General features: G+C 30.4%; 1 protein-coding gene across 1 annotated transcript; it reads right to left on the reverse strand.

The window, feature by feature from the left end:
• LOC107626483 (RNA polymerase sigma factor sigF, chloroplastic) lies at positions 7629–11174 on the reverse strand. Its single transcript, XM_016329370.2, has 9 exons — positions 10846–11174; positions 10175–10326; positions 9962–10071; positions 9563–9766; positions 9172–9445; positions 8841–9071; positions 8610–8750; positions 8319–8519; positions 7629–8085 (listed from the first exon to the last, which is right to left on the reverse strand). Exons 1-9 carry the CDS (start codon positions 10934–10936, stop codon positions 7798–7800), a joined length of 1692 nt encoding a protein of 563 aa, XP_016184856.1. The 5' UTR covers positions 10937–11174; the 3' UTR covers positions 7629–7797.

Consider the following 13505-nt stretch of genomic DNA (forward strand, 5'->3'; position numbering starts at 1 on the left):
CTCCAAGAAAAAATAATATATAAATACATTTGAGACCTGTTATTGTCTGATACTTTTTTAGCACAATGACATTGTGATGGATTTCTAGAAAAGTGACTAAACAATAATAGTTGGATCGAGTACATACACGTTTCATTTTATTTTTAAAATCGTAAGCATACATTTTTGTTTCTAAAATTTTGAAGGTACTGATATAGTTTCCAAAATTGTATTCAATAGGTTAATTTATTGTTTGTTAGTCAATTGTTAATCAAATTTTATTAGATCTTTATATGTTTAATCGTTAAGTAGTGATATGTTTGTAAAATAGTAGTGTTTAATTAATTATTTACTAAGTGAGAACTCTAATGCGCTTTTTTCGTACAAAATTGATAATCGAAAATTGTCATGTGATAATTTTAATAAATAAATATATTATTTGAACACTAAAATTAACTACTAAAATTAATCACCAATGTATTTGTGTATAAATACATGTGTGGTTTAATTTATTTTCAATGTGTATTTATATTTCAGCATGTATTTTATACTAGTGACTAACTTTAGTGACTCATTTTAGTGTACATATAACATAAATCTTTAATAAAATATGTTAAATCATCTACCAAATTTTCAATTATTATCTTTATAAAAAAAATTATTACATATGAGTCTTCATTTATATACTATTAATTCACTTACAAATATCTAGTATTTATTATATATTACTAATTTTACAACTAAAATATATCATAAGTTATTCTTTCGTTGTAATTGAAATCAAATTAAATTAAAAGGTTATCTTCTCCTCTTCTTTTCTCAATTTCTCTCATTCCTTCACCTACTCTATCTCTCCTATATATTATTATTATCAATGACTAATTATAAATTTAACAATCAAAATATATAACATGACATTCTCCAATTGTAATTAAAATATTAAAATTAAAATTAAAATACAATTATATTATATTATTAATTTAATAATTAAAATGTGTCACATGACACTCTCTCATTAAGATTAAAATACAACATTTTCTTTTAAAATTAATAAATTTCCTTCATCCATCCTTTTATCTACCTCTCTCTCCTTCTCTATTTCTCTCTACCATTTTCACTCTAATTTATATTTTATATTACTAATTTGACAAACCAAAATATTTCACGAGATATTCTTTCATTACAATTAAAATAAAATTTTTTCCTCTAAAATTAACAAACTCCTACTCTCCTTCTTATTTATCTTTCTGCCTCTTTTCTCTCTCATTTTATATCTCTCTACCTTTTTGTTTTAAAAAATTAATAAAAAATATTATAATTTAAATAAATTCATAAAATTATAAAAAATACATTAAATTAGCCAATATAATTTTAAAAAATTTACAATATTGTTACGAATAAATACACTAGTAATATATAATGGCTATATCTATGATTTCTTTCTTTTGTTTTTCCTCTTCAATATAAGTAAATTTGTTTGTTTATACATTCAATAGTAGTCATGTTACTATAAGCCTTTTTTTTTTTCCATAACATGGTTGTGTATTATTACAGGAGAAAACATGTTAAAAATCTGGAAAATAATTCAAATGAGTAGTGTCCTATTTTTTTCACGGGGAAATGCACTGTGATCTCTCTTGGCTTTCCATCTATAAATAGTAAGTTTCAATTTGGACTTATATAAGATAAAGCCATGAATGAAGGCAGTAGGACTTCATTACTCAGAAATTGACTTGGAATCACAGTGCTAACAGAAGTTCGGGGAATGAAATAGGGTTACTGGGTTAGCAAAGTTTCGGGAGCCCTTTTTTTTCTTGAAATGGAAAAAGAGGGAAAAGGGTACACAAAAGCTCACAGGAGGATAGAGAGAACAGCAGTCAAGAACTATGACCAGAGAATTTGGAGAGGATCAGAATCAATTATGTTAAGTATTATGTTAAGTGTTTGTTAAAATTATACTTAATAAATTTTTTGTAGTGAATATACTAATAATATAAACCATCTTACATAATTGTTAAATCATATTCATTTTTTCGAAAAATTATTTATGTAAATAATATAAAAAATAAATATTTTTATTGATAAATACACATATAAAATTAATGGGTAAAGTATACTTTTTGTCCTTGAAGTTTGGCAAAAATACCCCTAAGTTTTATTTTGTTTCAATTTTGTCGTAAAAGTTTTCGATTTGCATCAAATATACCCTCGACGGCTAAATTCTCAAAACAATTAAGATCAATCTAACAATAATGCATGAAAATTATGCTTGATTTGTTTGTATTGAGGGTTGTTCTTATGAAATTGTTGTTGAATTGGTCTTTAATTTTTTGAAAAATTAGTCGTCAGGGGTATATTTGATGTAAATCGAAAACTTTTGGGATAAAATTGAAACAAAATAAAACTTAAGGATATTTTTGAAACTTTTGTCAAACTTCAGGAACAAAAAATATACTTTACCCAAAATTAATTTATATTGACCATCCATCAAAATTATTTTAATTACTTTTATCCAAATCGGAATATAGAAATACTCCTCTCAAAATTATTGCTGTCAAACTGCCACTAAACGTATAGATAGTGGAAATTGAAGAAACTGCCGCTAATGGCCACGGCTATGAGTCGTTTCTGTTGTAGTGATTATTCCTAACAAAATTTCTGAGCATACATAAAGCTAATTAAATTAAACAAAGGCATAGTTACTTTAATTTATACATGCACTACGCATATTTATTTCAAGGCACGCATCAATGTATGTGAAAAAATATATATATATGTAATTGATGAACCTCTACAATCCAATGAAATTAACAAGTAAACTTTTTACCATTAATTAAAATAACATAAAAAAAAATGAAAGTAGAGAAGAAGCACCTAATACACAAAATTAGAATACCAATTAATTAATAACTGCGCTCATCCCAACAAAGAAGCATTGCTACGCATCGGCGAAGAATGTAGAATTTGGCTCTTTGCTCCTTCACGAGATGCCTGCACTTCTTCCCAAAAGACTTATTGTTGTTGTGGCAAGCACTTCTATTGCAAACTTGTTCTTCTCCTTGCTGTTTCTGATGATTATTATTATTACTTCGACTTATTGTGGCGGTTTCTTTTGCTGCCATGGATGAATATTAATTAATGATTTATAATATGTGTGTGGAGCAATATATATATAGCTGATGATGAGTACGTGGATATGTTGTATGTTGTGATATTCGAAGATAGTAAATTCGGGATCTTCTAGATTATGTTCTTCATGGACATACATACATTGATGTTATTTTAACCTAACAGTTGACATACATACAGTAACAAAGGGACAAAAAGGATTGGCCCATTGTCTATGTTCTTTAATTTGTTTTGTTTTTGGGAAAGATAATGTAATTTCCTGTAATTTACTCCCTCTCCTGCCTTTTCACACTTTTTAATTTAGATATAGAAAGAGAAGTGGTGTAGGACGTAGTTATGGAGCGTATGAGTACTTTACGTAGTTGTGGTGTCAAGAGCAAATCGGTGCGTTTGAAAAATTAAAAAAATTTGCAGTACACAAATCGGACCGTCTGATTTGTGTTTTAGACCATTAAAGAAATTTTAATATTAAAATCGGACCATCCAACTTTTGTTTTCAAAATTAAAAAAAAAAAATTAAAGTATAAATCGGATTTTTCTCCACACAAATCGCACCATCCGATTTGTGTTCTTAATTTTTTTAATAAAAAAATCGGACACTCTGTTTTCTTCACTTCATAATTCAGAAAAAAACTGTCCTTACATTCGTGTCTAGTATCACCCACTTCCATAACCATGCACAACACACACAATTTACATATCCAAATTCATCACTAATTAATATTTTTTAATAATAAATTATGTTTATGATATAAATAGTATACGAGATAAAATTATAAAATTACGAAATTACTTGTTTTAAAAATTTAATTTGATAGATGGATAACAATATGTAGGTGATTATATATATCTCATTACTAAGGGAGTAAGTTAATTTTTGTTTTCCTTTTATTTATATCTTATAAGCACTATATTCCTTGAGTGAAATAATTAAGGGTAAAGTACTAAATTGGTCTCCTATTTTTAGGCGTAATTTTGTTTTGGTCCCTAAGGTTTAAAGTGTCCTATTTGAATCCAAAAAAGTTTCATTTAGTTTCAATATAGTCCTACCGTGAGATCAAAGTTAAATAATTAACGAAATGTCCTATATGATAGCAGTACAAGAATATAGTCGATAATTTGGAGAATAAATACAAGCTCTAAAGTCATAAAATCAACTGTGGATGCATCAATACATTTATTTATCATTTTCTTACAATTTAAATGAAATATTTTCTATATAACTAAGGAAAATGATAAATAAATGTATTGATGCATCCACGGTTGATTTTGTGCCTCTAGAACTTGTACTTATTCTCCATATTATCGACCTTGTTCTTGTATTGTTGTCATGTAGGATATTTTGTTAATTATTTAACTTTGACCTCACAGTGGAACTATATTGAAGCTAAATGAAACTTTTTTGGATTCAAATAGGACACTTTAAACCTTAAGGACTAAAACAGGATTACACCCAAACGTAGGGACCAATTTAATACTTTACCCAATAATTAATAATGCTACATATATATGAGAATTATTTGAAAGAATAGTAGTGCTTTTTTTTTCTTTCAATTGAGAAGTGCGCTTACCTACTTTATATAAACCGCATGCATCACTTAAAAACCTATTTCCAAATACTAAAATCAGACTTATTGTAAGAATACACTTCTTTAAGAAAAATTTAAACCCAATTCCCACTTAGCTGCTTCTTTATTCCACATAAAAACTAACATAATTAATATCTCACATTTGGTCAACATTATTATTTGTAAAGATTCAATAACTACTGGTCGCCTGAATGAAGATAGGCTTACAGTATATAGTGATCATCATTCTAGAAAAAATCTTTTTTTTTTTTAAATTAAAAGTAAAATTCGAAGATTTCTAGGAGAGGATAGAGAGAGTGCACCATTTGAGCTATAACTCGTTGGCCATTCTAAAAAAAATCTTAACAGCAAAAAGTTTAACTATTTGATAGATTTTTTTAATAACTATACTACGTGTACATCAAAATCAGTCGTCAAAACCAATCACTATAAAATATATGTTAAAATAGAAATATACATTGAAAATAAATTTAAAACTATATATGTATTTATATACAAATACATTAATGACTAATTTTAATATACGAATAGATTTTTGAAAAACTCCCATTTCAGCTAGACCAAGAAAAATGGAGTCATCACTTTTATCTCAGATTATATAGTTACTGATTTCTTAGAGATAGGGCTGCTAAATAATAAGTATGGAAATGTATTATTATTATTATTTTGAAGTGGTTTTCTTACTTTATTGATGAATGCAAAAAAAGAAGCAAATATGATGTAAGATTTGACACCATGTCGTGTAGCTTTATAAAACCTGGCCCAACCTATTTCATATATGCCTTAAATATGCAAAACAATTTGGCGAATGATGAACTTTTTGGCCAGTTGAAGCTGTGCACTTATATAGAACCTATTCAACCCCCTAAGATTTGCTTGTTTTTCTCAATTAGAATATAGTGGATACAAGAATATTGTCACTTTTCTCTTTTTCTTGTTACAACTTATTACAATACTACTGCTTATGCCTTATGACAACCATGATATATACATGGAATTTCGCAGTTGAAGGGTTGATAATTTGGTATTCAATGTAATTTGGTAAAGATTCTTCTTTACAAGTAAGTTTGTCGTAAATTATCATCCAATTATGTATCCCATTCTAGTTATTTCTTTTATATTTTTTTATCGTGGTATATATCTTAGATATATTGTAGTCAATTTTCTAACTCTTCATTAATTGAATGGTTAACGCATAACACTACTTCTACTATACTAAATACTAACTAAACCCTATTTATTTTTTTAATCTAAAATAAAATTTTAAATAGTTTCATAAATAATTTTTTAACTACGCTAGATCTAGGGGTGTAAGTTACCGAACCGGATCGAAAATTACCGCAAACCGAACTGAAAATTACAACAACCGATTTAAAAACTGAAAAAATCGGTTTTTTTTAGTTTTTTTCTGACAAAACTGATCGATTCGGTTTTCGGTTGACTCGATAGAAACTGAACCGAACCAAACCGAACCGAAGATATGCATCCATTTCAATGTTTTAACCATTTTAACCTTTAACCTAACAACAAAAATCTCCAACCCCTAACCATTTCAATGTTTTACTCTTATTATTTCAGTTTATTAACTATTTTAAACCTCTAATTATTGTAATTCATATTTTGCTCATTAGAAATTAAAAATCGAAAAAACCGACCGAACCAAACCGCTGTTGATTCAGTTCGATTCAGTTGTTGTAAAAGCAGCAAACCAAACGGTTGTGTGTCTGTAAGAACCGAACATATCGGTTCGGTTGGTTTTTGTTCCAAAACCGAACCAAACCGAACCGATAACATCCCTAGCTAGATCGGTGTACACCAAAACCAATCATAAAATGAAATATTATACACTAATTAATTTTAGTGATTAATTTTAATATATACTTAATATTTTTGGTAGTTTACATAGAATTGAATGAAAAACTTAAATGCTACCTATTTTTTGCTTTTTGGAAAAAATATTACATTCATTCTTATATGCTAGCTACCTGCCTAGCTCTTACTAGTTGCTACTACCGTGAAAAGGTCATGCATGTGAAGTATATGGCATTATTGTTTTTTGTGCAACATTTACATATATATTCATCAAAGACTCAGATCACAAAAATAAGATGAGATGGTATATCAACCAATCTATCATAAAGATCACAACATACTAGGTACATGCCCAAACAACAAAGGATTTGTGACTCTGTTAGTTTGACATCTCAATTTTCACAAACAGCTGCAACCAAATTCACATGCAGCCTATAAAATGTCACAAGTGAACTAATGCATACAAATTATCACAATCTCATTTCCTTATATAGGTATCTACTCATATTTATTGCAGCTATTAAAAAGAAAATATTAACAAAATTTGCTCAATTTCCCCCTCTGAAACTATGGTGTTATTCAAGATAGCCGGTGCACAAATAGTGCCTGAGATAGATATGTACCCAAATGAAACTATTTTTGATTTGAAAGATAAGATTGAGGAGAAGTTAGGGGTAGGCATACATAGGCAAGCCTTATGGTATCAAGAAACAAAGCTAAAAGATGAAGCACGCATTAGAGACTATGGATTCCATTGTGATACAACACTGATCCTAACCGTTACGCCACTGCCACCGGACCTGAAACTACATGTTCTGGTGAAGTTCAATGGTAGCAATGGTTATGTGAGGGTGAGAGAAACGGATAAGGTAAGCGACCTGCGCAGGAAAGTTGAGAAGTATTGGGCAATTCCTCAACAGTTGTTCGCTCTTCGTCGTTTCAAAGTGGAGATGAAGGATAGTTACCCTCTTAGTGCATATTATGTCACTGATGATTCGGATGTTGAACTCGCCATGTTGCTTCAACCACGTTGATTTAGTAGTGTCGCCCTTGATTTAACACGAGTAGTATTATATGTCGTAAATCATTAAATCTTGTTATCATTATGAAACTATGATATTTAAACAATGAACCATTTATTATTAATGCTAAATACAACAATTATCTGTGGAAACAATATTAACATAAGCCTCACCTTTATAACACTTGGATATTCATTTACCAAACGTCACCTAGCTATTACTGCTATAAAAAAAACGTAGCTAGAAAAAGTGTGCAGGCCATGGTTCTATACAAGCAAGTCTGAGTAAACATCATGACCTTGACTCACCAGACACTGCCTAAGCTTGAACAATGCTCGACTCTCCAACTGACGGACCCTCTCCTTAGACAAACCGAATATTTCTCCGATTTCTGATAAAGATTTCTGTTGGCCATCCTCAATACCAAATCTTAGGCGGATGATCTTCCTTTCCTTTGGGCGTAAGTTACGCAGGAGGCTGAGCACATGCCGTCTCATTAGTTGTTTTTCAACTGTCGTGTTTGGGGTCTCAATTGTGGTGTCTGCTGTAATTTCCTGATATTATAAGAGATAGGTGGTTAATTCTTAATTCTAAATCATTACTATGAGACTTTCCATTTGTTTTTCTATTTTGCAATTATCAACACAAAGATCCTTAGTACAACATTCAACCATTGAAAACGCTGTAAATATTGATGCAACTGCTGCATTTTTTTAAGCTTCATTTTACAGATCTTAAGAAGTAACATGATATCAAAATAAAAATGGCATTAGCTACTACAAAATACCTGGTAAGTTGTAGCTTGGTCTGCCCAGACAGTTTGCTGCATAGAAACCGGATTTCTTGCAACATATAGCAAATGGTCGATTTTCTCTCGCGTAATCCCTACCCTCAATGCTAATTCTTCCTTGGTTGGTTCTAGATTTCCTTCTTGCATGTATAGTTTCTTTGCCTCAGATATCTTTCCTAAAAGGATATATATGTTTTCCTGGATAAACAGAGGAATAGCATTGATGTTTGGGCAACATATCATTTCTAATCAGAAGGCGAAAGCTTAAACTTAGACAACCAAGCTTACGGGCAAACGGATTGTCCGGGAATGTTTGAATATGGCTTTTCGGATTGATTGCCTTATCCACCAGTATGCATAAGTACTGAAACGGCAGCCAACTTGTGGTTTAAACTTCTCAATACTCCTCATTAGACCCATACTTCCCTCCTAAAAGATATGATTGCAGCACTATTAAATTAAAATGGAAACAAGGCTTTACCACGGAGGAAGGAACATGTTTAATTTCTTCAAGATTACCTGTAATAAGTCCTGGAGGCTAAGGCCACGACCCAGATAATTTTTTGCAATATGAACTACCATGCGTAAATTAGCTTGTATCAGCTTTTCTCTGCTTCTGTTACCACAATGAATCTGCATCTGCAGCGTTCGGCAGCTAAGTCCCGTACCCTCAGCCAATTCTACAATAGTTGGTTCCCTCCCAAACTGAGACTGAAGCCTGGTTTTCACTTCTTCTAATCTCATTAAGTCCTATTACATTATGCACATTTAGGTAATATAAAAACGTTAAATACTTAATAGAGCACATCATATGTTAAAAAGAAAGATATTAGGAAATTGAGTGTAACACCTGTATCTGAGAAATCAACTGAGACTCTTCTTCAAGTGTCAAAAGTTGCTTTGTGTCAGGACCCCACAAGAACATGTGCAGGGCATCATTTTGGTTCAGTTCTGCATTTATTTTCTTTTCTACGCGTAGTCTTCCTTGAGCATTATCCTTTCTTGGAAGGTAAGTTTCATCATCCTTAGCTCTAGACTTTGGCGCTTTTCTTTGTTTTGATCGTCTCTCTAGAAGTCGTGTTGACCTCACAGTTTTGTTGCTTCGAAGCGAAGGGACATCCAAACTAGTGTGGAGGAGAATGGAAGAATTTAAGCATTACACTCCAAACAAATTGACCTATAAACATAAACATGAAAATTGTATCAAGGATGTTAGAGTCAACTAAAAAGATAGAACTAACCCAAAATGAAGGGATTCATCATCATCAGCTTTAAGTGATTTCAAGTCTTCAACTACTGAGGCCGCTTGTTTTGATGCTGACAACGCTTTCATAGCAAGAGAAACTGCATTACATTGCAAGTCATCTGCCAGCCTCTCAGAGTCAAGAGCGACACGTTCTGTAGTCAAAGAGGCAGCAATTTCTTCTATTCCCGAAGAACTCAATCTACAATAGACCATTTATACACCAAGGTCTTCATTAATTTTGAGACAAAAAGCAATAGCAGCTCCGAGCTTGCCAATTCAAAATTTTCTCATTCTAATTCTTGAGAAGCTTATCCCAATAAATTACACAAATTTGAGAAGCATAAACAAACACAACCTAAACATAAAAGATTGAAAAAGAAATTTCATATCTTACATGTTCTGTAAATGAGACCAAACATGCAATTGCTTCCTAAAATCATGCACTAATTGATCAGCAGTGGCAGTGGCAGTGTCATTCTCTTCATCAACCAGGGCACTATCCATCTGCCTCACATTTAATTTTAAGAACAAGTCAGTGAATTTTATGTAACCAGAAGGGATCATTACATTATACCCAAATGTAAAAGTATATCAACAAAATCTAGACCTGAGACGTCTTTTCGTCCTTATACATGTGCAAAAGAGATTTATATTCATCACGCGGCTCTTGTAAAAGAACCGAGGTAGGAAATTGCTGTGCTGAAATGCTAGAAGAACAAGAGGAAAATGTGAGGCCGACCTGTTCGCGGAGAGTCAAAACTGCACATTAAAGAGCACAAGCATGTAAGAAGACAATTTCAACTCACACAAATGCATTAGGAGTAAATCAAAAAGGAAGCTTTAGGTGAAAATTAGGAGTAAATCACATCCACAAATTAGCAAAATCAAATGCATTAAGACACTTGCAAATTGAACCGAGTCAATTATTTCTCTCTTTTCACTTAACAGTCAACACAATAGCCAAGATGGCACAAATAGAGCAAGGGTTCTTGAGCTCCAGCAGAACAAATAGAAAATGCACATTGCATAAATTAAACTAGCATTGGTAAATTAAAGTACAGAGATCAGGGAAACACTGAAGTAAGTAATAGTAAGAACTAAGAAGACAAAAATAACACTAACATAGATTACTAGCTTTTTGTTTCACCCTTAAGATAACACTAACATTGATTCCTATCCTCAAACAACAAAACATTAAGATGTTGCTTTCAGAATATAATATATATGTGGAATTCAGAATGTAAATTGACATAGCAACTGAATTGTGATAAACAGTACCTGGAGGAGAAGAAGGAGGTGAATTGTTGCAATGAAAAGCTCTAGAAGGAAAAGGTGAAGAGGAACAAAACATGTTTGTTACAGATTCCATAACTGAAACTGAAAGTACTAAGAAATCATATCATAGTACTAAACTACTAGTAGTAGTAGTATGTAGTAAGTTGGATTGTGTTGTGGATTCATTCATTGTGTTGAAGTAGAAGTAGAAGCTGTATGTGAGTATTGTGTTATGGATAATATAGATAAAGCAGAAGCTGAAGTCTTCGTAGCTTATTTCAGACCTCAGATTTTGCTCTTCTATTTTGTTTCAACGGATTAGGTTGTTCTTTTTTTCATTAATGCCTATGAATCATGATGACGATGATACAAAATCTTCCAAATCTTCCATTTTGGGCCACCCTTATGGGCCTTTTCTTCACTGTTGAATGTGGGCTTTTTTTTCATGCATTTTTGTTAGTTTAATTAATAACTATCTTTCATCTATATTATTTAAATAATTATCGAAAAGAGAATTGGTATAGCTAAATGAAGGTGTAAAAGATTTTGACTAGTGCAAATCACTTTTAGTTAATCTAATTATACAAGTATTACTAATTTTTAGCACAAGTAAAATGATTTTGTGAAAGAGATGGGACAGTTGGGACATAGGAAAGCGTGGAGTTCAGGTGGTTTTGTCTCAGGTTTGGTGAGTCAACTGACATGTTGACCATTTGGGAAATTGTGATGCAAACAACATTAGTAAATTTTAAGTAACCTTATCCTCTGGTACATTTCATCATTCGTACAGTTTTTTATACTTATAATAAGGAAGTGGAACATGTTACACCTTCACAATAGTACTTACATGATACTTGCACTTTAAAATATGGATGTAGTTATGTATATTTGTTAATATTATTATCAGTAAAAAAAATTAAAAATTATTTTTAGTAAATTTAATTTTATATTTTTACATAAAAGCCTGTAATTAATAATAATAAATTTAATTATTTAAAATTATTTTTTATAGACGATAAGACAATTGAGTAAAGAGTCCAAGCTTTTAAAATTATATTTGAAATAAAAAAAGATATATTCCCAATTGTGTTTAACGAAAACAAGAGTAAGAGAAGAACTAAAACGGAAGTATTTTAATGGTTTGAGATTCACCAAACTTATTTGGAAAAATAAATCCATTTTCATTAATACTATTCAAATCCAAATCTGCTGTCCAGCATCTAGAATTAAAAAATTCATCTGATCCTACTAATATCCATGTAATGTGATTATGGACATATTGTCTTGCTCCTTTTAGCTAGAATGACCTTGTATTTGTTGTATGCAACACTTTTTCTTCTCGTTTTTTAAAATCAGTTACCAAATAAAATGTGTATAAATATCAATGCAAAAATGAGATGTGAATATTAAAAATTAATGACTAAATCAGTTATTATATATTTATATATAAATGTATATATTGTTTTTGCTCCTTTAGAATGACCTTGTATTTGTTGTATGCAACACTTTTTCTTCTCGTTTTTTAAAATCAGTTACCAAATAAAATGTGTATAAATATCAATGCAAAAATGAGATGTGAATATTAAAAATTAATGTAATGTGATATTGTCTTGCTCCTTTTAGCTAGAATGACCTTGTATTTGTTGTATGCAACACTTTTTCTTCTCGTTTTTTAAAATCAGTTACCAAATAAAATGTGTATAAATATCAATGCAAAAATGAGATGTGAATAATGTGAATATTAGACTAAATCAGTTATTATATATTTATATATAAATGTAAATATAATTTAATTTATTTTTAATGTAATTTTTGTATTTTAATATATATGCTATATCAATGATTAATTTTAGTGTACGTCTATAAAGAATAATATTATGGCCAATGGTTAAACAGTAATATTTAAAAGTATTGACGAAAAATTGGTATTAAATTACTGGACTAAAAATATTAGATTATTAATTAAAAATATCAGTTAAAATGCATTGTCTTAAATCTTAATAGTATGATAGACATTTCAAAAAGGGAAAAAAAGAATCTAATATCTCTATCTTTTATTGATAAATATCTCAGGTTTTATCTTCCTTTAATTTGTCTCTGGTTACGGACACACATAGTCACATCCTATGGTACCTAGTTGAACGTGGGAGGGACAATATGCAAATGAAACACGGTTTAAAAAGGGGGAGCAAGAAATGACAAGTCCAATGTGTACTACATAAAATTGAAAAAGATTATTAGAAACTCATCAAAGGGATTAACTCAGATTAATTACAGAAAAAGTAAGAATGATTAGACTATGATTTATTTAGGTGCATTGCACTACTTAACTGGAAACAATGTGATCAAATTGGAAGACATGATTCTTAAAAAGCAAAAAATAAATAAAAAGAGACACAAACACCGTGTACTTGAGCTGTTGGTGTCTTTTCAATTGGACTACAAACCATAAAGCAGCAGAGGCAGAACAATTATTTGGGCCTCCCGTTAATCATACATATAATAATTTAGAGTCAACATTCATTTGGTCTCTATCCATTTACTAGTGGAACGATCTTTCACGAAAGAAAAAAAATGGTACATCCTGTTTCTAATCTTTCATCACAGATAACGAGATGAGTGAAAAAAAATAGACTTGGTAAATGGCAAAGAAGGTGATATTC

This window comes from Arachis ipaensis, chromosome B02 (genome assembly GCF_000816755.2).
Source record: "Arachis ipaensis cultivar K30076 chromosome B02, Araip1.1, whole genome shotgun sequence".
NCBI classification, from domain to species: domain Eukaryota; kingdom Viridiplantae; phylum Streptophyta; class Magnoliopsida; order Fabales; family Fabaceae; genus Arachis; species Arachis ipaensis.

Bases quoted from the DNA above. Each gene is read 5' to 3' on its own strand.
- LOC107626483 (XM_016329370.2), bottom strand. From the start codon at position 10,936: ATGGAATCTGTAACAAACATGTTTTGTTCCTCTTCACCTTTTCCTTCT. The intron at 9,767-9,961 runs GTAAGATATGAA...GGTCTATTGTAG, and splicing joins TGGTCTCATTTACAGAACAT to ATTGAGTTCTTCGGGAATAG. The intron at 8,520-8,609 runs GTAAGCTTGGTT...CTGTTTATCCAG, and splicing joins CCCGGACAATCCGTTTGCCC to GAAAACATATATATCCTTTT.